The 23,940-nt window shown below is 40.5% G+C and overlaps 1 protein-coding gene across 5 annotated transcripts in view; it reads left to right on the top strand.

Annotated features, from left to right (window-relative positions):
* Nucleotides 1-23,720, top strand: part of Diaph3 (diaphanous related formin 3) — a 452,383-nt gene extending 428,663 nt beyond the window's left edge. For all 5 annotated transcript variants that reach the window (XM_087912260.1, XM_087912261.1, XM_087912259.1 and 2 more), the window contains one exon: nucleotides 22,525-23,720. In XM_087912260.1, the coding sequence (XP_087768386.1) occupies nucleotides 22,525-22,784 (260 nt within the window). In that variant the 3' untranslated portion in view covers nucleotides 22,785-23,720. The remainder of the gene's footprint in view (nucleotides 1-22,524) is intronic.
* Nucleotides 23,721-23,940: the final 220 nt, after the last annotated feature.

Genomic DNA, 23,940 nt, shown 5'->3' with positions numbered 1-23,940 from the left:
CTTCCTGTTTGGGGGGCTATACTACATCTCCCATGAAAATTTTAACATTAAATGTTTATACGTAATTTTTATTATCATTTTTATATTTACTATTGCAGAACTTCAGAATGGAGAAAAGATTTTAAACACCCGTTGCAATTTTTTTTTCCCTAAGAAGTGGCTCAGCAACTGTGGCATAAAGCCAGAATACTACATCTAGTTCGGGGATTTTCAACTTTTGGCAATTGAAGTATTAACTTTGAATATGAGCTTGAGTTTATCACACAAGAACAAAGGAGACACTTCCTTTGATACTTATCTGTGCTTATCACCCCTCGGAAAGGTTCCATATATAAGTGAGATTTATAATCAGCAAAGCTCATTTCTTGACCCTTCTTTACACTTTTATTATGAACTCACGAAGCCCAATGCTACTTAGGTCTCCTGTAGCTCTAGGACGTTGTTCTCCAACACCTCGTCCCCATATATTGCATCCCAAAGTTTCTTCTCCCAGTGTCTCCCCCATACTTACTCCACCCACCCACCCCCGCATCTACCTTTCCCTTCAGTGAGCACCTCCCGCCGATATTAACTGAACATGATGTATCAAGTTATAATAATACGAGGCAAATACCTCATATCAAGGCTGTATGAGGCAACCCCATGAGAGGAAAAGGGTCCCAAGAGCAGGCAAAGAGTCAGAAACAGTCCCCACTGTTAGTAATCCCAAAAGAATCACAAGCTAACAACCATAACATATATGCCAAGGACCTAGGTCAGAGCCATGCAGGCTCACTGTTTGTCACTTTAGTCTCTGTGAGCCCCTATAGATCCTGGTTAGTTGATTGGTGGGCTCTGTTCTGGTGGTGTCCTCGACCCCCTCCAAGTTCCTACAATCCTTCGTCCTCCTCTTCTGCAGGATTCCCCAAGCTCCACCTAATACTTGACTGTGGATCTGAGCCTTTGTTACTTATCCTCTTTGGGTCTGTAAACCACAGAATGATTACTTTTTACAGGTAATATACACTTATAAGTGTGTACACACCAAGTTTCTCTTTCTGAGTGTGGATTACCTCACCCAGGACGATTTTTTTTCCTAGTTTCACCCATTTGCGTGAAAATTTCATGATGCCATTTATTTAACAGCTTAGTAATAATACTCTATTGTGTAAATGTACCACATTTTCTTTATCTATTCTTAAGTTTAGGGACATCTATGCTGTTTCCAGTTTCTGGCTATTACAAATAAAGCAGATGTTAACATAGTTGAGCAACTGCCCTTGTGATAGGATGGAACGTCCTTAGGGTATATGCCCAAGAGTGGTATAGCTCGGTCTTAATGTATATCAATTCCCAATTTTATGAGAAACCACCATACTGATTTCCAAAATGGCTGTACAGGTTTGCACTCCCACCAGCAATGGTGTAATGTTCTCCTTGCTCCACATCCTAGCTAGCATGACCTGTCTCTTGTGTGTGTATTTTGATCTTACCCAAACTGACAGGGGTAATCTCAAAGTCATCTTGAGTTGTACTTCCCAGACAGTTAAGGATGTTGAACATTGCTTTAAGTGTTTTTAGGCCATTTGAGACCCCTCTGTCGAGAAGTCTCTGTTTAGATCTGTACTCCCATTTTATTTAATTGGATTATTTGATTGTTCTTTGCCTTACAGAAGCTTTTCAGTTTCATGTGATCTTAGTGCCTGCATGACTGCTGTTCTGTTCAGGAAGTCGTGCCTGTGCCGATGTATTCAAGGCTGTTCTCCCACTTCTTCTTCTACCAGGTTCAGTGGATCTGGTTTTACGTTGAGGTCTTTGATCCACTTGGACTTGAGTTTTGTGCAGGGTGATAGATATGACTCTGTCTGCCTTCTTATGCATGCTGGCATCCAATTAGACCACCACCATTTGTTGAAGATGCTTTCTTTTCTCCATTGTATATTTCTTTATCAAAAATTAGTGTCCATGGGTATGTGAGTGTAAACCTTGGTCTTTGTTCAATTCCATCGATCAACCTTTCTGTTTTTATGGCAGTACCATGAGATTTTTATCACTATAGCTCGATAGTGAAGCTTGAAATCAGGGATAGTGGTAACTCCAGAAGCTTTTTTATTGTACAGAGTGCTTTAGCTATCCTGGGTTTTTTGCTTTTCCGTATGATGGTGAGTATTGTCCTTTCAAGGTCTGCAAAGAATTGTGTTGTAATTTTTGTGGGGATTGTGTTGAATATGTAGGTTGCTTTTGGTAAAAATGCCCCTTTTTACTATGTTCATCCTACCGATCCATGAGCATCTTTCCATCCTCTGATATCTTCTCTAATTTCTGTCTTCAAAAACTTGAAGTTATTATTGTAAAAGTCTTTCACTTGCTTGGTTAGAGTTACCCAAAGATATTTTATATTATTTGTGACTATTGTGAAGGGTGATGTTTCCTTGATTTTTTTTTTCCCCTTGGCCCTTTTGGCATTTGTGTATAGGAGGGCTACTGAGTTTTTTGAGTTAATCTTTATCCGACCACTTCACTGAAGGTGTTTATCAACTGTAGGAGTTCCCTGGTAGAATTTTAGGGGTTGCTTATGTCTACTGTCAGATCAACTGCAAATAGCCATACTTTTACTCCTTCCTTTCCAATTTGTATCCCCTTTATCTCTTTCAGTTGTGTTACAGCTCTAGCTGGAACTTTGAGTACTATAGTGAATGGATATGGAGAGATAGGACAGACCTATTCATGATTTTAGTGGAATTGCTTTGCGTTTCTCTCCACTTAATTTGATGTTGGATAAAGGCTTGTTATAAATTGCCTTTATTATGTTTAGGTATGTCCCTTGTATCCCTGATCTAAGACTTTTGTCATGAAGGGGAGTTGGATTTTGTCAAAGGCTTTTCAGCATCTAATCAGATGATCATACTGTTTTTTTTCTTTTCTTTCAGTTTATTTATATGATGGATTACATTGACAGATTTTCATAGGTTGAACCATCCCTGCATCTCTGGGATGAAGCCTATTTGATCATGGTGGATGTTCTTTTGATGTGCTCTTGGATTCAGTTTGCCAGTATTTTATTGAGTATTATTAATCAATGCTCATGAACAAAATTGGTCTGTAATTCTTTCTTCATTGAATCTTTGTATGGTTTTGATATAAAGGTGTCTGTGTCCTCATAAAATAAATTTAACATTTTGATTGTACTTTCTTAGAATAATTTGAGGAGATTGGTATTAAGTCTCCTTTGGAAGTCTAGTAGAATTCTACACTAAAACCATCTGGCTTTTTTTTTGTTGGGAGACTTTTAATGACTGCTTTTATTTCCTTAAGGGTTATAGATTTGTATAAGTTGTTTATTTGATTTTGTTTTAACTTTGGTAAAAGTTATCTATCGAGAAAATTGTCTGTTTCTTTTAGATTTTCCAATTTTTTTGAAGTACAGGTTTTTTAAATATGATCTGGTGATTATTTATCCACATAACTAACAACAATGTCATCCTTCCATCACAGTTGACAGTCACATCATATTAACCAGCTACCTCCACATAGTGATATCAGCCGTTGATCCTCTGCTATTTCCCACTCCTGTCACTAGAGTAATCCATTTTAGCTTCATGGGCTCAATTTTGTTCTTGGTCACCACCTCCCAGGAGGATACAGCTGGCACTACATATGATGCTCTGTCCACACACCTACTCTCATGAGACCTATTTAGTAAGCAGCCAATCGATGAACTGCTTGGAAATTGCTAAAACACAAGAGCATTGTAATTTACTCAAACAAAGCTTTCATTGGATAGTTCTTGTCAGTGTCTTCATTTGTACTTTATTTATGAATGCAATGTGTTTAGAGAGGAAGACAGGGAAGGGAGGGAGGGAGGGAGAAAGGAAGGAAGGAAGGAAGGAAGGAAGGAAGGAAGGAAGGAAGGAAGGAAGGAAGGAAGGAAGGACCTATCACAAATGTGTCTCACTCACTCCTGAGAATGGAAGGAAGTTGTTTACAAGTCACCAACATTTAGGAGAATGTGGAATGTGCCTCTGTCTCTAAGAAAAAGAAGTCTCCTTCCCATCCTCCAGCCCCCAAAAGGCTCTCCATGGCTCTTTTTTGCCTTAATAAGTCTAGACCCTTGAAATCCTCAAGCTTGATATTTCTGTAATTGAGCTTTATCAGGAAGCTGTCAGATAACTTTAAATGGTGATGAGCTGTAATTCATGAGCATTACAGCTGCCATTCCCACCAGATCTGTCATTCAGAGTTTGGATATCCACCCACCCTATTCCCGTCAGATTAGCTCATAAATACATATCTCAGAATTTATCACTGTAGCTATGAGTCTAATGATAATACGTGTAAGCATTTCCTAAAGAAATATGCACTGAAAGACTTAGAAATGAAATTACCCTTTTTTAAAACGTACATTTAGAGATATATCTTGATTGAATAATCTTAGAGAGTCAGTAGTTCTGTTTGAACTGGGAGCTGTCTGTCCTCAGAAGTCTTCTTACTGTGTCTGTGTAACCGTCAGAAGAGGTCCAAGGGAGTGGCTGGCAAGGTTTGCGTGAGGATTCTTAGCAGTGCTTTATATCTGTGTAGTGGGTACATTTGCACATTTGAAAACAATTATGTGGAAACCCTTTGATCTACTTGATCAGGTTTTGTTTGTCCGTTTTAGAGAAGAAAGGAGGAAAGGCATAGTCTGAATGGAGTAAGAGAATTCTTGGAGGATGTTGGAAGTACGTGACAACTGAGAGGAAGGGTTACGACGTCCCCTATACCTTTTCAAAGAACCTGTGCTTCTGTAGTCACGAGTGTAGAGTTTGCAGCTAAGTGGATGAGCCAGAGGAAATTTTGTTGTTGTTGTTCTCTTTCATGTAAAACCAAAGACCAAACAAATCAATAAGCATACTGCTTGATAAATGAAAAGGTTGTTCCGTGGCAGTAAGCTCAGTTAAAACCAAATCTGTCGAGGCAGCAGGGGGTGAGATAAAGCCAGCTTCACCTCCAGTAAAAGGCTTTCAATTTGCAGGAGGAGACCCTGGGAGCCCTCAGATTCCAAAGGGAGCCAGTCGCAGCAGCACACCAAGAATGCTGCCCATCGGCTCACAAAGAATAAGTCTTGTTTGTTCCTTTCTTTGTTGGTTGGTTGGTTAGTTGGTTGATTTGGTTTAGGGTTTTGTTTGTTTGCTTGCTTGCCTTGTTTTTCCTATGTCATAGAATGCTAACAACCTCATGCAGTTTGGAAAACAAACTGGGAAACATAATAAAGGACCCTTGTCATGCCTAGCTCACACAGAGTATAGCCAGGGGTAACATTATCACCAGCAGACTGAGAGCTTCTTTCACAGAAGATGGTAGAGGAGACATTTAAGTATATCTCCTGTTTGGGATTCCGTAGGAAAGAAGGGAAGGCTTGGGAGTAAACAGCCTGGATTTAAGGAGGCTTTCTCAGCGCTGACTTGTGTGCAATTCTTCCCTGTTCCTAACTGTCAAGTAGTGGGCCACTGAGCGAGAGTTAAGATAAAATGGTAAGTGTGAGCCTTTTTTCCACCACTGTTTGTGTGGCACTGGCAACAGGAGAAGAAGACTTCAGTGAGACAGGATCTCAACCAGGTCTGGAGCTCAGAGTCAGGACTCAGAACACTGAGTTCATTACATTTTCTTCCAGTCCTGTCCAGTTCATCCTGGATAATCTGGTCTAGATTCGGATACTTCATACCTGCATGCTTTTCCTCCAACTGTGTTTGAACGAGGGATATGGTACCTTGTTAGCTCTCCTTAGATTCCTCTAATTAATCCTCACCATCTACTTCTTACTGTCCCCTTCATCCATCACTTCCTCTGCAAATGCCTCTGCCCTGTGTATTTTCTTTCCTGTGAACTCTAACACACAGCACTTAAACTTTTGGCGTTATTATTAAGAGACACAGATCCTGACATTTGTCAAAAGGAATAAAATAAGTCACACTTAATAAAGCATTTTTATAGTTAGTGCCTATAATTAAAGGCATAGAGCCATGTGTGGTGTCACATACCAGAAATTCCAGTACTCAGGAGGCAGAGGCAGAAAGGATCCTATGGAGTTTGAGGCAGGCTGGGTTGCATAGAAAGCTCCTATTTCAGAGAAGGGCATAATCAAAGCCTCAACACTGTTCTATTCTCGCTGTTCCTCTGGTGTACGTTGCAAGGCATACGCAGGTATCTCAGAGGATACACCATATAGATGTGGTTAGATTGGTGGCGTGCTAGAGCCAAGGACCAGGCCTGTTTGTTGTGCACTGTGCTTCTGACACCCTGGTCAGCTTAGCTGTGTAGGCACTGTTCACTCTGATAAATGATCAAAAGCATACTGTCCATATTGTATTCTTAACTATAACACAGAACCATGAAAACTTCTGTTTTTAATACTACAAGGGACAGAAAGACTACAGACTCTGAATAGTCTGTGTTCTTGTTACTGAACATGTGGCAGGCGGATCAAGACATGAACATGAGAGCCTAATCCAGTGACAGGGAAGTGGCAGATGGCATCACGGGCATCAGGAGGGAACATTGGCGAAATTTCAGAGATACTAGGTGATCAGAGAGGCTGATTGGATGAATACAGATAAAATGATTTAAGAAATTGCATCATCTCCTCAAAGGAGTTTCATCCAGCATTGATTACTAGTGAGAAAACAGTAGGCTAAAGCTTAGCATTTAAAATAAACCAAGGCTTTTGTGATTATCTCTCTTGATTTGAAACATTAGAAAGTGAATTTATAACTCTGAACCTTCCATTTGACACAAGAAGTACTTATGAACAAAAAATGTTACGTGCTGGAATGCCACTGAGTGTTCTAGCAAATGCGAACCGTGGGTTTGCTGCTTCTGCGAGTGACAAGCTCCACAGCAGCGGGTACAAACAGGAACAGATAGTACTCGGCACAGTTCAAGCACAATCCCTGGAAATAAATCCTCCTGGTTGTGTCTCACTGGAGAGCGCAATAGAGTCTGAGAGCATTTGTCAGGAAGAGTGTGGGTAAAACTGAAGAGTCTCATAGTTTCGTCTTGATGCCTAGCTCTGAGACAGTGATGTTGCCTGCCTCATCTTCCACGTTATTTAAACAGCAGCACTATGGTTTGGAGCCAGGAACTTAGTACTTCCCCATGCCTGGGAAAGTCTCTGCACACTTCAAATCTCCTTCCTCAGACGTTATTCAGCTATGAATCCAAGTATGGCACCACGTACATGTGTATCCACTGGCACTGAATGGGTACTTGAGTTGCTTAGTGTCATTTTTATTGCCAACATTCTAAAAACATCATATAATAGGGGGAGATGCCTGTGGTTGTTTTATTGATAAGGCATTGAAAAAGTGAATATGATTGGGTTGAAACATACTTTGCTAAATCTAAGCTTTCTGTGGGCTCTGTTATAGTTCATAATTGTGCTATTAACACGGATCTGGTGTATCCTGTAGTAAATCTCACTATGCAAATGAGTGACTTTACCTATTATAATTACTCTTTAATATGTCGGTCTGTAGATGCATAAGATTTGTCTGTACCTGGAGGAAATGTTCAGGGTGTTTGAGGAATGACGTGACTGAGTGGGGAGTTCACTAAGGTTCCATTACCGAGTGGCCTTGGTAAAACCGCTGACATTGCTTCTGTGCTCAGCTCTTGCAGCCTTCTTATTTTCTGAGATTCCATTCATTGCAAAGACCCAGTCATCACGTTCTTTTTTCTCTTCTAGATAAAATGAAAGCCAATATAGGAAAGTAGTCCCATGCCAAAAACGCTTTAGGAACAAATTAGTCAGCAAACATGCTGCTGTGTGTGGTTTAGCAATGTCCTGTAAAGGAATGTTTGTTTCATGCTGTTAAAATCACCAAAAGTTACTCCCGATCTGACTGTGCCCACTAAAATCCATTAGTGACAGGTGTAACTGGCTGACCTCTAGTGGCTATAACTGTAGCTACATCTTAGTTTACTGGGTGTTTTTAAGAAGAGGGAGACTAGGGAAGGAAATATGAGCTTCTAAAGTAAGAGTTTTACAAGTAAAATTAGCTTCCGTGAAGCTCCACTGTGTTAGAGGGAGGTTTCAGAGGGTGAACGCGGAGCCAACCTTGTTCCACTGTGAGGGCAGGTACCGGAAATGGTTGTCCCATAACCAAACAGTCTCCACACATCCTCAGGAGACCTCCTGTTCCTAGTCAGCTTCTAGTAGCAGTGCCAAGCAGTGTTGCATAGACTTGCATGAAGTGTTTTGAAAGTATTAGAGTGTACTTATTAGACATCAATGTGCATGTCTCTCATAATGTGTAAATGTGGGGACTTCTTAAATATTTTCAATTTGGTTTCCTTAATACTCCTCATATATGTTGACATGTATCGGAGACAAACTTTTAAAAAAATGCTGTCCGTAGCCAGGAAACAAATTGCAATGGACCAATAATTTAGAGATCTGAACCTTCTGGTTATTCAAACCAATAAAATAATAGACATGCATTTATTACAGTGTCCTACTTCAAAAGACTGAGAGCAATATTTAACTGTGACAAACATTAAAAATGAAGTATTTTGCTCTGTGAGGTTATTTTGCATTATTGTGAAAGTACATCACACTGTAATAGTTTGTAAATTTTTATTCTTTGTATAATTGTCTCCCTGAGCCCTTACCAGGACCTTGCTTGATGTCTTAAGCAAAAATATTAACAGGTTATGAAATAAGAAGTAATACAGCAGAAAATACAATCATTAAATCCAGAAAAATGTTCAACAGTTTTAATTAATTGATATGGAGGGGGAACATAGCTGAAGATAAATCTAAGCTCATTTTTAGAACTGTTGTATATAGATTAGTGACTCTTGGTACTGGCTGTAATGTATTTGAAAGTATTTAGAATGTATTTATTAGATGTCAATGTGAATGTCTTTCATAATGTGTAAATGTGGGGGCTTATTTGACAGAGAACTTACTTCTGTCAGTAGTTAAATGAACTGTGAATTCCTAGGAATGTATGACTATTGTGGCTCCCCAGTTCATTCTTCTTCATTTTAAATACCATGTGGATTATACAGCTCCGTAGACTCCAAGGTCTCTTCCACACTGGCATGTGTAGCTCTTCCGAGCAACTGTCTGATGAGTGGACAAAGGACAATTATCCATCCTTCCTCCTTGTCTGTCTACCTGCTGCCAGCACCTTCTTCCCTGTTACCAAGAGTACTGTACTCTGATTTTTTTTTTCCTGCCCACTGTACAGTACATTTCTAGTGCTTTGTGTTTTGTGTTACCATAGAGACAGGAGGTGTTCCAAAGCCCCAGGAAGAGAGTGGAAGCAGGGCTTTGAGTTAACAGTCCCTGCTGGCAAGAAGAGCCCGAGGCAGGAATCTATAGCAGTAAATGGAAGGAGGGAATTGTGTGGTCCGATCTGTTTGTGTGTCCACGGAGTCTTAGAAAGCACAGCCGCAGCCGAGGAAGCAGTAAAAATGACCTGTTTACCGAAAGCAATTTTTCAGAGATCCCAGTGCAGCCTGGAGTTTCATAGAAACCAAACTGGGGATTTTATTTGCACGAAAATAAGTGACATTGACCTATTCCTTTTGCTGATTTCCTCATTAAAACAAAAAAAGCAGCTTCTAAGAAAGGTCCTCATTGCCTCAGTTATTTTGCTGATCCAAACGATCTCACCTTTGAAATGAAGGTCTATATTTTTTCACTCAGCCAAAACAATCAGAGGTCAGACTGCGGTTTAAGCACCAGGGGCACTGCAGCACCCAGAGCCATGGGTCTGTACATGACAGTTCTAGAAATGAGCGTACATTTACCCTCAGCTATGTTTCTCCCTCCGAATCTCAGAAGACTTAAAGCTATTGAGCATTTCTCTGGATTCAATGATTATTTCTACTGTATGACTTGTTTTATTTAATACCTGTTTTTGCTTAAAGATGCCACACAAGGTCCTGTTAACGGGAGACAGCGATGCAAACTTTAACAGCAAAAAACACGAAGTGAGAATTTAGAACAATGGCTATCATAGAGTTACCTGTAAAATCAGTCTCACCTTTGGAGTAGAATAGTCTGTGCTCAAGGTGTTGGCTAGTCTTTTTGTTTGTTTGTTTCTGTTTTGGCCATAGGGCAGTCTATGTGGGGTATGAACTCAGAGAAATTCAGAATGTATCAGCATTTTGTCCAAGGTTACCATGCAAAATTGTCCTTCAGGGAGAAGGGCAGTACCTGGAAGTCTGTAACAATGGAGGTTGAGGAAGGTCACCTGAGAGATTTACTGTCCTCTGTTCATGCTGGAACTAGGAGGAGGGAAGAGTAGTCTCAATTCAGATGCTGTATTCCATCCCTTTTATTGAAGTGTATGAGTCTGAACTCTTAAAAACAGTACCAGTTCATATAATTGAACTTGGTACCGTTGATTGGGGGAAAAATAACACTACTTAGCCTTGAAGAGGACGATCAAAACAGACCAGTCTATCAGCTTTTCCCAAAGGCAGCTAACCCTTACCCTGGCATACCTCCTGCTCTGACAAATAGAATGTCAAACAAGAAAAACCAACTTTATTTGCAAAGGCAGATTGTGTTTAGTAAATCAGATGCTTCTGGCTTCCGTGGTCTGCACAACAGTGAAGAAAAACAAAAATCCCTAAAGGGCAACATGGTCTCCTGGAGGTTAGAAGGCTAGATAAAAATGTCATCTCATGGACTATGGCGGCAGAAGACATGTCAGTATTAGAATTCAAGTTTTGTGAGTATGATTTTAATTTCTGGCTTTTGTCTATTTTCCCATTCACAAAACCCAAGTTTCCAAGAATGTGTAACTGTTTGTCTGTACATAAGAGAAGATCACAGTGAAACACTGCACACTGGAGCATTGCTTTCTTCAGCGCCACTGCTTTTCCTTTTATAATGTATATTATTGATAACAACACATTAAAAATAACTTCAGAGGCACTAAAATGCACTGCTGTCACATTCAGGGGTGAGAATGAAGCTCTTCATCTTGGATTAATTTGGCCGAGAGCAAACCCACGTTTTAATTTGCATGCTCTGCTTTTCTCACGATGGCTCCCATCAGCCTCTAGTTAGAGGTTACTGGCCTATCTGTGATTGTCCTATGTTTGGCAGCCTGTCCCTATACAAAGGGCTTTCTCTGTGTTTATTGAACAACACAGAAAGCATTATGTGGGAACCGAATGAAAGATACGTTACAGAAATTTCTAACAGAGTTTTGTTCAAGGAAAGAAGTTATTTCCCTGATCTCAGCTGACCCAGAATAGCGAACAAGAACTGCAGACACCATCAGCCTATCTCCTCATGGGTTTTGACACATTTGTGGTAGATATTTATTGTGTAAGATTTTTTTTCAACCTGTTGGATATCTACCGCAAATGATTACCACAACACACTTAGATTACTCACAGTTAGTGGCGTGGAGGAGTATATAATTTCAGGTTAAAGCTGCACTTTACCTTAGGTTGTAAAAAACCGATTGCATGGAAAATCCAAAGCAGAGTAAGGCTGGCTGTTACACTGTTCTCTTATAGGCAGGGTCATCTTTAAAGGGCTGAGGGTGCAGCAGGATTGCCACCAAGTCTTAAGTGATCTCAAGGTGTGTTATTATCTTGGCTGTGTGGTCCAGCAGAAGTTCAGTCTTTTTGAATACCAGGTATTTGTATAAAATTACATCCTACAATAATACCTATTCCACCAGTAGGTTTCCTTCTTTATTTATCATAGAGATTGGGTATTGGGGAAGTTTTTCCTCTCAATATTAAGAATATATTGGTATCTGCACTTTATTTCTGTATAAAGTTTGGATAACACATTTCTGTTTGATTATGTACTGAGATCAGTATAAAATTTATAAACATATTACAAAGCTACATATACTAATCCATGCAAAAGTGAGCTAAGAATCTTGGTTTGGGTGACTTACTAAATACAAGTATTTTTAGTAAGCTTGGATAAATGAACAGTATTGCTTTCCTTTGGCATATGGCTTATTGAAATTTGAACTTTATTGTTTAAAAATTCCTTTTGTTACTGTTACTAATTTTGGCTTTTGTTATTGTCACTAACTTTGTAATAGTAATGATTATAATTGTTATGTTTTTCCCACCCAAATACTAACGAGGCGCTTTCCTGTTTATCCTCAAAATCAGGTACTTTCAGGTACTGTGGCTATACACCAGTGGTTCTCAATCTGTGGGTCGTGACCTCTTGGGATCACCTGAGACCATCAGAAAACACAGATGTTTTACATTACAACTCATAACAAAAGCAAAGTTACAGTTATAAAGTAGCAGTCAAAATGATTTTATGGTTGGGGGGCACCACAACATGAGGAGCTTTATTAAAGGGTTGCAGCACTAGGAAGGTTGAGAACCACTGCTGTGGACAATGATTAGCTTTCTTACAGTACAAATCTAACGTGAGACACTGTTGCTCCTCACAGATATTCCCTGTGAACATCTCCAGCCCCCAGAGTGTTGCAAGACGATCAGCACCATTAGAAGCTCTGTGTCTATGTGTAGACAGGGCAGCTGCCAGCTGCAGAGATAGCTCTTGTCCTCCTAAAATATGACTGGCTGGAAACAAGGCGTGCAACAAATACAAAATAACAGTTTATTTGTAACAACTGAAAACAAAAAAAAAGCAATGTTAAAAATTTTATTAACTGACTGCTTTTCACTTCCAGTTGGAAATAATATTCATTAATTAAAATTAGTTTACCTGATTTTTTCAGTACGCATTATAGCTTTGGTAAATTGTTATATTGCATATACAGCCCATTTGTGACTTTTATTACGCCTCTATTGATAGTGCCATTTTGGAGTCAATGCTGGGTCTTCAAGGAGCCAGAAAGTAAGAATTAGATACATTGTGTCGTAGATCAATTGGCTTTCTACGTTAGGAAATGGGCTCCAACAAGCTTGCTCGTGTACTCCAACAAGCTTGCTCGTGTACCGGGGATATCGATCTTGGTTCTACTGTCAGGGGCACCTCAGATAGACCAAGCTACACAACTGTCTCCCACGTATGGAGGGCCTAGTTCAATCACTTGGAGGCTCCACAGCTTTCAGTCTAGAGTTCATGAGTTCCCACAAGCTTGTTTCGGCTGTCTCTGTAACTTTCCCCATCATAGGTTGGTGTTTGTTTGCAAATACTTGGAGACTGGTAGGTGTAAAAGGAATTACCTTTATTTAACAGAGCCGTAATTTTTTTGATGGAGAGGAGGTCAGTAGAGCGAGTGACAAAAATTTCATGAGAACCAATGCTGAGCAAATAAATATGTGATCTTTTCAGAGTTGCCCAGAGGGGAATCCATTGCTTTGTGATTGTGAGATTTTTCAGGATCTGACTGGAAATCTGCAATCTTAAGCCATCTATTTTCAAAGCTAAGCAAATGGAATTTAAACTTTGGATAGATGGTTCTGCCAAATAACTAAGGTTTTTCCAATCCAAAGATTACACAATTCAACATTACATGATTCTATAAATCAAAACGGAATGGAATAGAAATACCCAAGTTACCCATTCAGAAAAAACATCTGTGCTTTTGAAATATCTGATGTGAAATTAGAAAGTATCTAAAATATAAACAAAGGGAACTACTTAAAAGTGTACATTCTCAGAGAATGCTTATAAATGACTTCAGAAAATAGCTTCCTATGTATTTATTTAAGTGGTCATTTTCCATTGAGCACCCAAGCGATGCCCACAGAGATCCAGCCTCCCTGGATATATGTGTTTTTTCCACTTCTAAGTTTGTGTTTACTGTGGCCTTCAAAAACATGGGGTCCTAAGATTTAAATAGAATTCTCCAAAAACAAGTGACGATAATTGTATCGGCTTGGCAGCACACCAACCTCTCAACCTCAGTTTCTTCCTGATAGCATGGAGGTGTTAATGCTTGTCATTAGGGCTAAAAGACACACACAAAAATACAAATCTTAAGGACCTTTCAAATGTATATTTTGTGGTTAATAATTGTACTGTCCAACCAAATCCTGCTATTTCTCAGAACTTTTCCTCATAAAACACAAGGGCAAGTGATCAAATTGTTACCGTCCTCTCCCTGACAGGCAGTATTCCAACTACTTAGTGCCTACCGAGCCACACATCAGTGATCACAAGCATGGTGGGCCTAGATAGCTGTAAGCATGGGACAGTAAACAGAGGTGGCAGCTGGCTCCCTTGGCTGGAAGGAGCACAATGACACTCTGCATGTGGGAGTGTGGTTTGAGGATGTATGCTCAACCATGAAATGTGGTCGAGTGCTTGTGCTGAAACGTGTACAGGTGCCATGGTGCACTGCATGGAAGCTTTATTGTTGGGTGGAAACCAAACCCATAATCTTCTGAAAAGAGATGACTGAGCTGGAACCTTGGGTGAGAGAAAGCAGGAGGGGCAGAAAAGCAGCCCAAGGACCTATTTGTGAGAAATGAACACAGAGATATGGCTGCTTAAGAGAGTTCACTGGAGAAGGTGGAAGACCCAGATGTATAAAACAGAATGCCACCCACAATGATGCACTGTGTTATCCCAGCCTGCAGGACTCAGATAAAGATTATAACTCTGTCAATATGTAAAGGGGCATTATCACAGTAGACAATGTCAACCAGGACTGCGATGATTTGAGTTCTGTCTCTAGCCCTGCCTGAGAGAAGCCCTAAGCGTGAGCTCCAACACCCTCATATAAGTGAATGGAGAGACTCAGATCCCAAAAGTTGTTCTCTGACCTCTGCATGTATTGCATGGTACACATGCGTGTACACACACACACACACACACACACACACACACACACAAAACATGAACACACACAATCTAAATAAAAATTTCTGAAAGAAATCAAATACAAAGACGTATCAGAAATATATTTATAAATTATATAAACTAAACCTATAATAAAGGCCATGTGATCATTTGATCTTATTGTATAATAATAATAATAATAATGTAAGTTATAAACAATATCCTGCAGTGACTTCTGACACCAATTAACTACATTAAAATTGCATATGTAATAATCCTTGAAAACACAGCCTCGTTTGAGTCACCAGGTACTAGGTTGGGGCTCTCTGACCACTCCCCCCTTCTGAACATAAGATCAATGACTCCTCTAATTTCCTCGGTTCCAGTACTTGGCTAGAGTGATGAGATTCAGGTGAGCAGACACCATTACAGCTTAAGTTTAGCAAAGTGATGCAAATCAGAACCAGACACAGGGAGAGCATCCACCGTCTTCAGGAATACTTCACCCTCTTGGCACAGGGACATGGCATGATACACCAAGTTCCTAACTGTGTGTGTGTGTGTGTGTGTGTGTGTGTGTGTGTGTGTGTGTGTGTGCACGCACGCATGTGTACCATGGAAGTCCTCTGGATTTGGGGATTTCAGCAACTGTTTCTTCAACCACTGTAGGGTTCAAACATTTGGGGGAAAAAAATTGCATCTGTGCTGACTGTGTTCAGATCTTTTTTCTATTGTTTCTAAATAATGGTTTATTTTACATAACATTCATTTTATAAGTAATTAGAGATGATTGAAAACACATGGAAGTATGTGTATGGGTTATAGGAAATACTATATCATTTTACATAAGAGACTTGAGCATTTGCAGATTTTGGTGTCCAAGGCAAACGAAATTTCACATGAGTACCAGGGGACAAATATATTGCCAAACAAGAAAACTCAACTGAAGTTAACTGTCCTTAGTTTAAAATGAAGGCCTCATTATTTACTGGTCCAATCATTGACCACAAAACTGAATTAAATGGCCCTTGCCATGCTTAGAGAACAGGCTACTATCACTCACCTCAGACCTCATCCTCCCAGTCACATTGGTTGGCCTGACTGTGTGTGACCAGCTGTTCCGTCACACCTATAGATCTGGGAATCTTACCACAAGTAACAAAATCCCCGAGGCCGAAAGGCCACCTCCCAGGAACTGTGGCAAAACCCAGTCACAGCTGTTATTACACCTGTTCCATGTGTAGAGGGAAAATGAAGCAAGAGATAGTTTAGTTGAATATAAGAACCTGGAGGCCTTGGGTACTCTTAGGGAATGGTTTCAGAAAGGTGGGGTGGAAACCAAAATGGGATTACTAAGACTCAAGCTGTAGGAGCGCAGCAGATCTGGATGGGAAACAGCCCATGGCCTATCAGCAAGGAAAGTGGCAGGATGGGGCCTTGCCATTGCCACTGTCTTTAAGGGAAAGGGGTTGGGCTTCCCTTACTGAGCCTGGGCCCTTAGAAGATTCCTTCCAGTCATATGCTCAGTCCCAGCCTGCCCAGCACTGAGACTAGCAAGGCAGCTGTGCTGCTTTGAACTTTTACCTACGAGATGATGAGATGAGAAAGTCTGTGTATTTGAGCTTTTACAAAAACCATACTGACTTAGGAGTTAACTTCTCAATCCGGAGGTTTCTTTATTGTTTGAATGGTGCACTGTGCTAAGTTGTCTATGCTTTAACACAATTTGTTTCTGATGACTTACTTGGTACTTCTAAGGATTTTAGCCACATAAAATGACCTTTTACACTTCTATCATTATGTGTGTGTTTTATGTATAGTCTATATACTTATAGACATATGTGTATATGTGTTTTATGTACACACATATATATACACATGCATATATGTATGTGTCAAAGAACAAAATGAAGCTAAGGGGAGACAACTATTCATAGTACCAGCTTATCAACAGTAAGAAACCCCGGAGATATTGATTTCTGGAAGCCAACACTACCTTTACTTGTCGCATAGATTAAAAAACATCTATTTATCACACACTTTACGGTTGCACATACCCAGTGGTGCCTTAAAAATTGTATTTATGGGTTATTCACTCCTTGTCCCCTAATAAAAATGCTGTTGAAGTGAAACAGCACAGCTACTTAGTAGGTCAAAACAATAGTTAAGAGCAAAGGTAAGGAACTATTAAAGAAAACACCAGATTTCCAGAAGACTGAATGTCACTGAAGTCACGTTGGAACACCAGCATTCTACATTCCTCCTCTGGTCAAAACTGCCAGGTTTGCCATTGGCAGCAATTTCATTTCTCATTGGAGAATTGGCCCTCCTAAGAAGCCAGCGCCCATGAGTACCACAGGATGAGGGAAGATGGGATACTGATTTAAAGAAAGAAGGATTTCGTCCACCAGGTTTTTGACTGAAATACTTCCTCGTTTAGGTGCCACATTCTGTGTGTGTGTGTGTGTGCACATGTGTGAGTGTGTGTGTGTGTTTGTGTGTGCGCGCACACACATGTGTGCATACAAACGTGTGTGTGCGCACATGTGTATGTGCATACGGGTGTGGGGGGCATGTGTGTGTGTGTGTGTGTGTGTATGTGTGTTACCAGCATCTTTCCTAGATTCCCATATCTTTGTGTTTCTGGGGAAGCAATGGGAATGCTAACGCAGGATGTTAGAGCTTTTGAATGTTGTTATCATTTAATTCTATATTCTGCCAACCACCATATGGAACCCAACACTGGATATTGTTTACAGCTTTGATTCTTATGTTTATATCCACTGGGATCTCTGTGTTTAAGATCAATTTGCTTTCCAACAGTACAACTTTTAATTCACAGGGGGAAGTAAAGCTCTGGTGGGCTCCCTGATTCACTTATAGTAAGAATCATACGGTGAGTTAAATTGAATTAGTGAGTCTTCCTAGTTTAAAGTAAAATAGTGTGTGTTCTTGCCCTGCTTATTTCCAGGGACATACAAATACATGGGGTATGTGGGTTGGGTCCTTTATGAGCTTAATACTAAGAACAGTAACTGGCTCTTCGTCTATCTGTGCTGCCATTACCAGTAGCCCTGAGTATTGGCAGGAGTCCTGGACATATCATACACAGACAGCAATTGTAATATCTTAAAGGGAAAAAAGGAAAGCACGAGATTTGATTCATAAAATTGTACAAAAGTGCTCCCTTTAGAAAATTAAGCAGTAATCTTACTTTGCCTTAGTACATTTAGTATCCGGTATAAAATGTGTGTTGGCAAAGACTTCTGTGGAGGATAAATGGAATGCTTCTCTTTTGATCGCAGCACCAGCCTCACCTTTCACTGAGTCCATCTGTCCAAGTGTGCCATATTGTATTTATAACCATCTAACTGAGCCAGGCAGTGGTGGCTCACGTCTTTAATCCCAGGACTCGGGAGGCAGAGGCAGGTGGATCTCTGTGAGTTTGAGGCTAGCCTGGTCTACAAGAGCTAGTTCCAAGACCTTGTCTCGAAAAACAAAAAACAATCTAACTGCACATCAGATTATACTTTACTTACGCCTCCACACACCTATGCACTCTAACTTACAGAACTGCTGCCCCTGTGTTGTCTGTTCGCTATTTAAGACTATCATGCAAATCGAAAGTAAGGGCCAGGATATGGGCTGTCCGGGTGCAGAGGGGAATATGGGTTCTGGGAGTGAAAAGTTATCTGGAACTCCTAACAGGGCTGCCAGCTCTTCCTCTTAAGGCGCTTCAAGCACGTTTCTATTTTTCAGCGGTCTGGAGGCTGACTTGTGCCTTCTTCACACCATCTTACCCATGGCTTCCCATGAAAGTGTCTCTGAAACCACAGAGGTGTCAAACACCGTGCTCTTCTCTTATCATCTCATTCCAAATGGCAAACCCGTGGCCATTTTGAGTCTCAGAAGGATCTGACTGTTCTTGCTTGCATTGGCCCACTTGTTATTGACCTTAGCCTCCGGAGAAGTTCAGACACCAGAGCACTAAAGGAGACACCCGGACTATGCTGGACGTTTCAGCTGTAGCTTGGTAGGCAGAGATGCCCAAATAGCTGTGGTCCTCCTTTTTCTCAACACACAGTTCACCTGAGACTTTCACAGGAGCTGACTGAGAAGAGTCAAATGTCAAAACCATGAGTGCAGGTTCAAGAGGAATGTGAATGAGAAGAACCTGGTTCCTTCAAAGGGTTTTTCTTTAAAAGGAACCAAGCACTGAGTGTGTAGCTGGGGTAGAAGTGAAAGCAAACAGAAATGTCTTTCTCGAGCTTGGAGTTATCACAACAAACTTGGATGCTGAGGGAAATGGTCTTAGTTAATGTTTCTCTTTCTGCTATGAATCACCATGCCCAAAGAATCCGGGAGAAAAGGGTTTATTTGGCTTACCTATCCACACTGTAGTCCATCACGGAAGCAAGACAGGACAGGAACTCAAACTGGGCAGGAAATTGGAGACAGGAGCTAATGCAGAGGGTATAATGGAGGGAGGGGGCTGCTTAGTGGATTGCTCAGGCTGGTCTCTTATAGAAGCCAGGATCACCAGCCCAGGATGGCCCCACACACAATGAGCTGGGCCCTCCCACATGCGTCGTTAATTTTTAAAAATGCCCTACAGCTGGATCTTATGGAGGCATTTTCTCATTTGAGGTTCCCTCCTTTCAAGTGACTCTGACTTGTGTCACGCTGACATAAAACTAGCCAGAACAGGAATGATCATTGGAAAACTAAACATTGACAGTTCAGTAGGGAGAGCCTAGCTGCCAAAGGGATGGCTTGTCAGTAACACAGCAGGAGTGAGAGCTTCCAGGCTCTTCTCAGGGTGGCGGAATGTTGATCCATCCTAACAGGAAGGAAGGTATAGGTAGATACTGGACATTAAGGGGAGCTTCTGGTAGAAGTTTCATTTTGGTGGAAGTTAGTTACTTGCATCTAGGGACCAAATGAGAGAGGATAGACATGCTGGAGGTTTGAAAAGAGAAGAAGGTGTATGAGCTGGTTGCCTAGGAAAATGGAAGAATGAATGGATTCAGATTTTGCAATGGATTGAGGTCATGCTTAGAATTCAGTCATCAAATTTAATTGAGACTAGGACCGAAAGGGATGGTGTTGTGACCTTGACTGTGCTCTGAGAAGGTAGTTTCTGTCTGTATCTCTCGGCTTTACAAAGTTATTGTGAAACTCAGCTTTGAATTACTTAGCACTTTTCTGTGGCAGAAAGATGTTCAGCCACATCTGATGTTTGCCTAAGACAGCTCTGTTGTTCCTGAGACAGTGTCTGGCTTCTGCCACTGACTTAATAACTAGCCTAAGCACATGGCCAAACCTCTCTTTGCTTTTGCTCCTCAGTCTGTAACATGGTGTTGAATTTAATCTTTGTAAATTGATGTGCTGCTTAATAAATACAGGATGTTCATAAGATAGTATTTCTGCCCTCTCTCCTAAGCACTGGAAAGTCAGGGCAGAGCCTCCCCATAAACCCTATATCCTGATGACGGATTAGCAGCCCCTGTAGGTTTTGAAAAAATAAGGAAGGGTAAGTGCCCTGACTAGTTTTATGTCAACGTGACACAGGCTAGAGTCAGCTGAAAAGAGGGAACCTCAAGTGAGAAAATGCCTCTATAAGACTCAGCTATAGGGCATCTTCTTGACTAGTGATGGATAGGGGAGGGCCCAGCCAGTAGTGGGTAAAGCCACCCTGTGCAGGCTGAGCAAGCCGTGAGGAGCAAGCCAGTAAGCAGTGCTACTCCATAACTCTGCGCAGGCTCCCGGCCTCCAGTTTCCTGCCCAGTTTGAGTTCCTGCCTTGATTTCCTTCCGTAGGGAAAAGTGATGGGAAAGTGTAAGCCAGATAAACCTTTCCTGCCCAAGCTGCTTTGGTCATGGGGTCATCATAGCAATAGGAACACTAACTAGGAGAGTACCACCATACAGTAGCCACCCAGATCGGGTCCTTTATCCCCACAGCTACTTTTGAGATTTATTATTTGAATCTGAGATTCAAGGGGATTGAATTATCTAAGATGAGATTTCATAGCATGTCTACATAAAATCCCATGTAATTTTTTCATTTTTACTTTTCCACATACAGAATTGGCCTTGACCGTATATAGCTATAGAAGCTTTGAACCTTTATGCATTATTTTCTTTATTACCAGATTCATATTCTTGCCAGTGTAATCTCAGCAACCCAAGGTTTTAAATAGCACTGCCCGGGAAGTCTCATGATGGAGTAGTGTACAAGACCTCAAATGGCCAGGGATGATAGAAAGGTTTGGGAATGGGCGGTACACTGGGTGAAAATCAGCACTTAGCCACAAATACATTTTCCACACTCCTTTTGGGGGAAGATGGTGGATACGAGATAAAATTAATTTATGTGACCATGGGAACTGCAGAACCACCAGGCCTGCGTATTCTTTGCTGCAGGCACAGAGTGCGCGCTATGAGCTGCAGCCCATAAACTCCTCTAAGGGAGAGGAAAAAAAAAATCGCTGCTTTGCTAGATTTTGATTTTTGAGTAACAATTGCCCACCTGATAGAGAAAGTGATAAGAAAAGTGTATTTATTTTCTTCCAACAGCTAAAAGCTGATCATACTTCTGAAATTTGTAGAGATTGTCCAAGAAACTGTGTAAAATACTCATCCATCACGGGAAGCCCCTGGTCAGGAAATGACAGTGCAGTAAATATCTTCGGCAGCCACCTTTTAATGTACAAGCTGTTTTCGGTTGGAATTTTCAGCGCTCACATAAAACACACTGTCATGAGTGACTGCTTGCGCTCCAAAGTCATTACTATTGGGATAATGGAACATCTCTCAGCGAATAACCAAAAAACTTTAAATGTCATGTCAAGTTTGTTGGAGCCGTTTTCAAACCCTGCTCAAGGTTACATGAATATTGAGGCTATCTGCTTTTTAAAAGTTGGAGATCTGGGAGAGAGTCGCTCATAAGGCTGTAAAATGTGAGAGTTAGTTAATTAGAAGAAATTTTAGGTCTCTTTGAGAAAATTGATCGGCCATTTAATCACTGCCTATTATGGAGTCACGAGCACAGCCACTTGCCTGTATGCTTGTGTTCTTGTGTGCATGGGTACATGAGAAGATGGGGACGTACTACTCAGTGTTATTATGACAAAAGTATCTGATTATGGTTTGCTAGGAAATACAATTTGCTTGACAACTTCATTATTCCTTTTGATGGATTTTTTTTTTTCAAGTTCTTAGGAGACTCCTCCTTACTTTTGTTCTAATTCTTTTGTTAGTCTAATTTTCTGTTGGGTCATAATCTATGCAGACTGTTTATTAATCCAGTGTGTTTACCGAACACAGTTTACCCAGGGCTATTATAGATACTGACACTACGCAGTGTTTAAAATAAAGTTGCTGTTGTTTTGTGGAACATACATGCTAGTGAAAAGACACCCAGTGGGCACATGTGCTTGCCATGATGCTGTGAGGGAAGGAACAGAGTGACAGGGAAGATCAAGACAAGGCCCACCTGAAATGGTTAAGGAAGGCCTCTGCGTTTCATTCGTGTTTGACCCAAATCCTGAATGAAGCATGGGACAAAACTCTGATAATTTCTTGGTCACTGTTATTTCGACATTAAAGAAGAAAATAAGCAATAGTCTTCTATAATTCTATTGATTCTTAACCTCTACATATTTACTTTATGTCTGCCTTTCTACTGGCTATTTTTAGTCTGCCCGAGAGGACTTATTTATTGAATAATTAAATCATGTTTTATAACATACCTGGACCTTGGCTTTCACACTGACAAGTTTCCTGTTTCTTTTTTCCTTACTGTAGAAAACCAGAAAGTGCAGTTGACAGAAGGGTCACGTCCACACCACAGTATCAATGGCAACTCCACCAGGACTCCAGTCGCGAAGGAGCTTAATTATAATCTAGACACTCGTAAGTCTACAGGGAGGATCAAGGCAGTCGAGAAGGAAGCCTGTAACGCAGAAAGCAACAGAAAAAAGGAAATGGAACTTCATGGCTCTATTTCTAAAAGCGAATCAGTTCCTGAAGTTGAAGCCCTGCTGGCAAGATTACGAGCTTTATAAATTAAACTGGTTTAAAAAAAAATGATTAAGCCAAACACAAAGCCATGCTTTCAGCTGTAACACTTGAGAAGTTGCTTTTATGTCAGTGACTTTATATAGTTTTAAATTATGATATATATTAGAAAATACAAAGCTGAATACGTGATTGCAATGCTTTTCCATGTACTTGAAGTTGTGGTTTTATTCAAGATTGTAATGGGCTTTAATGCTTTTTTTTTTGTCTCCTGGTATTCATCTACTCTGTATTTGCTGGTTAAATTACACATGTTGCTCTAGAGATCAAGGGGGCAACCATGTGTTCAACCACGTGTCTTTAAGAAAATGACATCCTTCTAGGTCATAATATTTACCACTTCAACATTAATGAAAGCTCATTAAGGTGAAGACCTGGTGTCTGTCCATATGTATTCCATATTTGCTATCTGTATTAGCCCAGATGCTTTCAGTGCAGCATCAAAAACACATATAACTTGTGTACCAGAACTGTAATGGCCAGCACACTCATTATTGTCTTTGTTGATTCATGTTAACTCGACACTGGAAGGCATCTGAGCACATTTCCAAAAGGGAGGAATGTATGCACTTTCTTTGCAAAATGCACATGCATTTTGCAAAGTAGAAATATGAAGTTGGAATGTATGCGTGCAGTATCAGAGTACTGCCCCAAACTCTTGGTCTTAGTCAAGAGAGTACTTTTACCCTAGTAATTATGGCTCTGGAATAAAATTACCATTCTTAAGTTTCCCAAGAAATACATTTTTATTTTTGAACAAACCTAGGGTTTCGATTTCTTTAAGTTGACAATCAATATTGTAGTAACAATCTGAGCGTTTCAAGAAAAGTTTCCGCACACAAATGTTTCAATTGTACCTTCTTTGGCCTTGTTCCTTTGTTAATTCCTTATCAAAGAAAATAAACTCGCTGCTTGCACTCAAAGAGCTATGTCTTCCTTCTCTCGCACGTGTTCTATGGGTGACGGAGGCAGACTCCGTGCTCTAACGTCTCGTTTGCTTTGTTACTTGTAATGAGGAAGTCCTTTCTAACTTTCAGGTCAAAGGCAGCTACACACAACTAGTCTGCTGGGGTCCACTACATTTGATGTCCTTATTTAAGCTGCCACCTCCTTTCAGCTCCATGTTAATAAAATTAATTAGTA

The sequence above is a fragment of the Myodes glareolus genome, chromosome 12 (genome assembly GCF_982192425.1).
Source record: "Myodes glareolus chromosome 12, mMyoGla1.1, whole genome shotgun sequence".
In the NCBI taxonomy this organism is placed as follows: domain Eukaryota; kingdom Metazoa; phylum Chordata; class Mammalia; order Rodentia; family Cricetidae; genus Myodes; species Myodes glareolus.
This window is presented reverse-complemented; position numbering and strand designations above follow the sequence as displayed.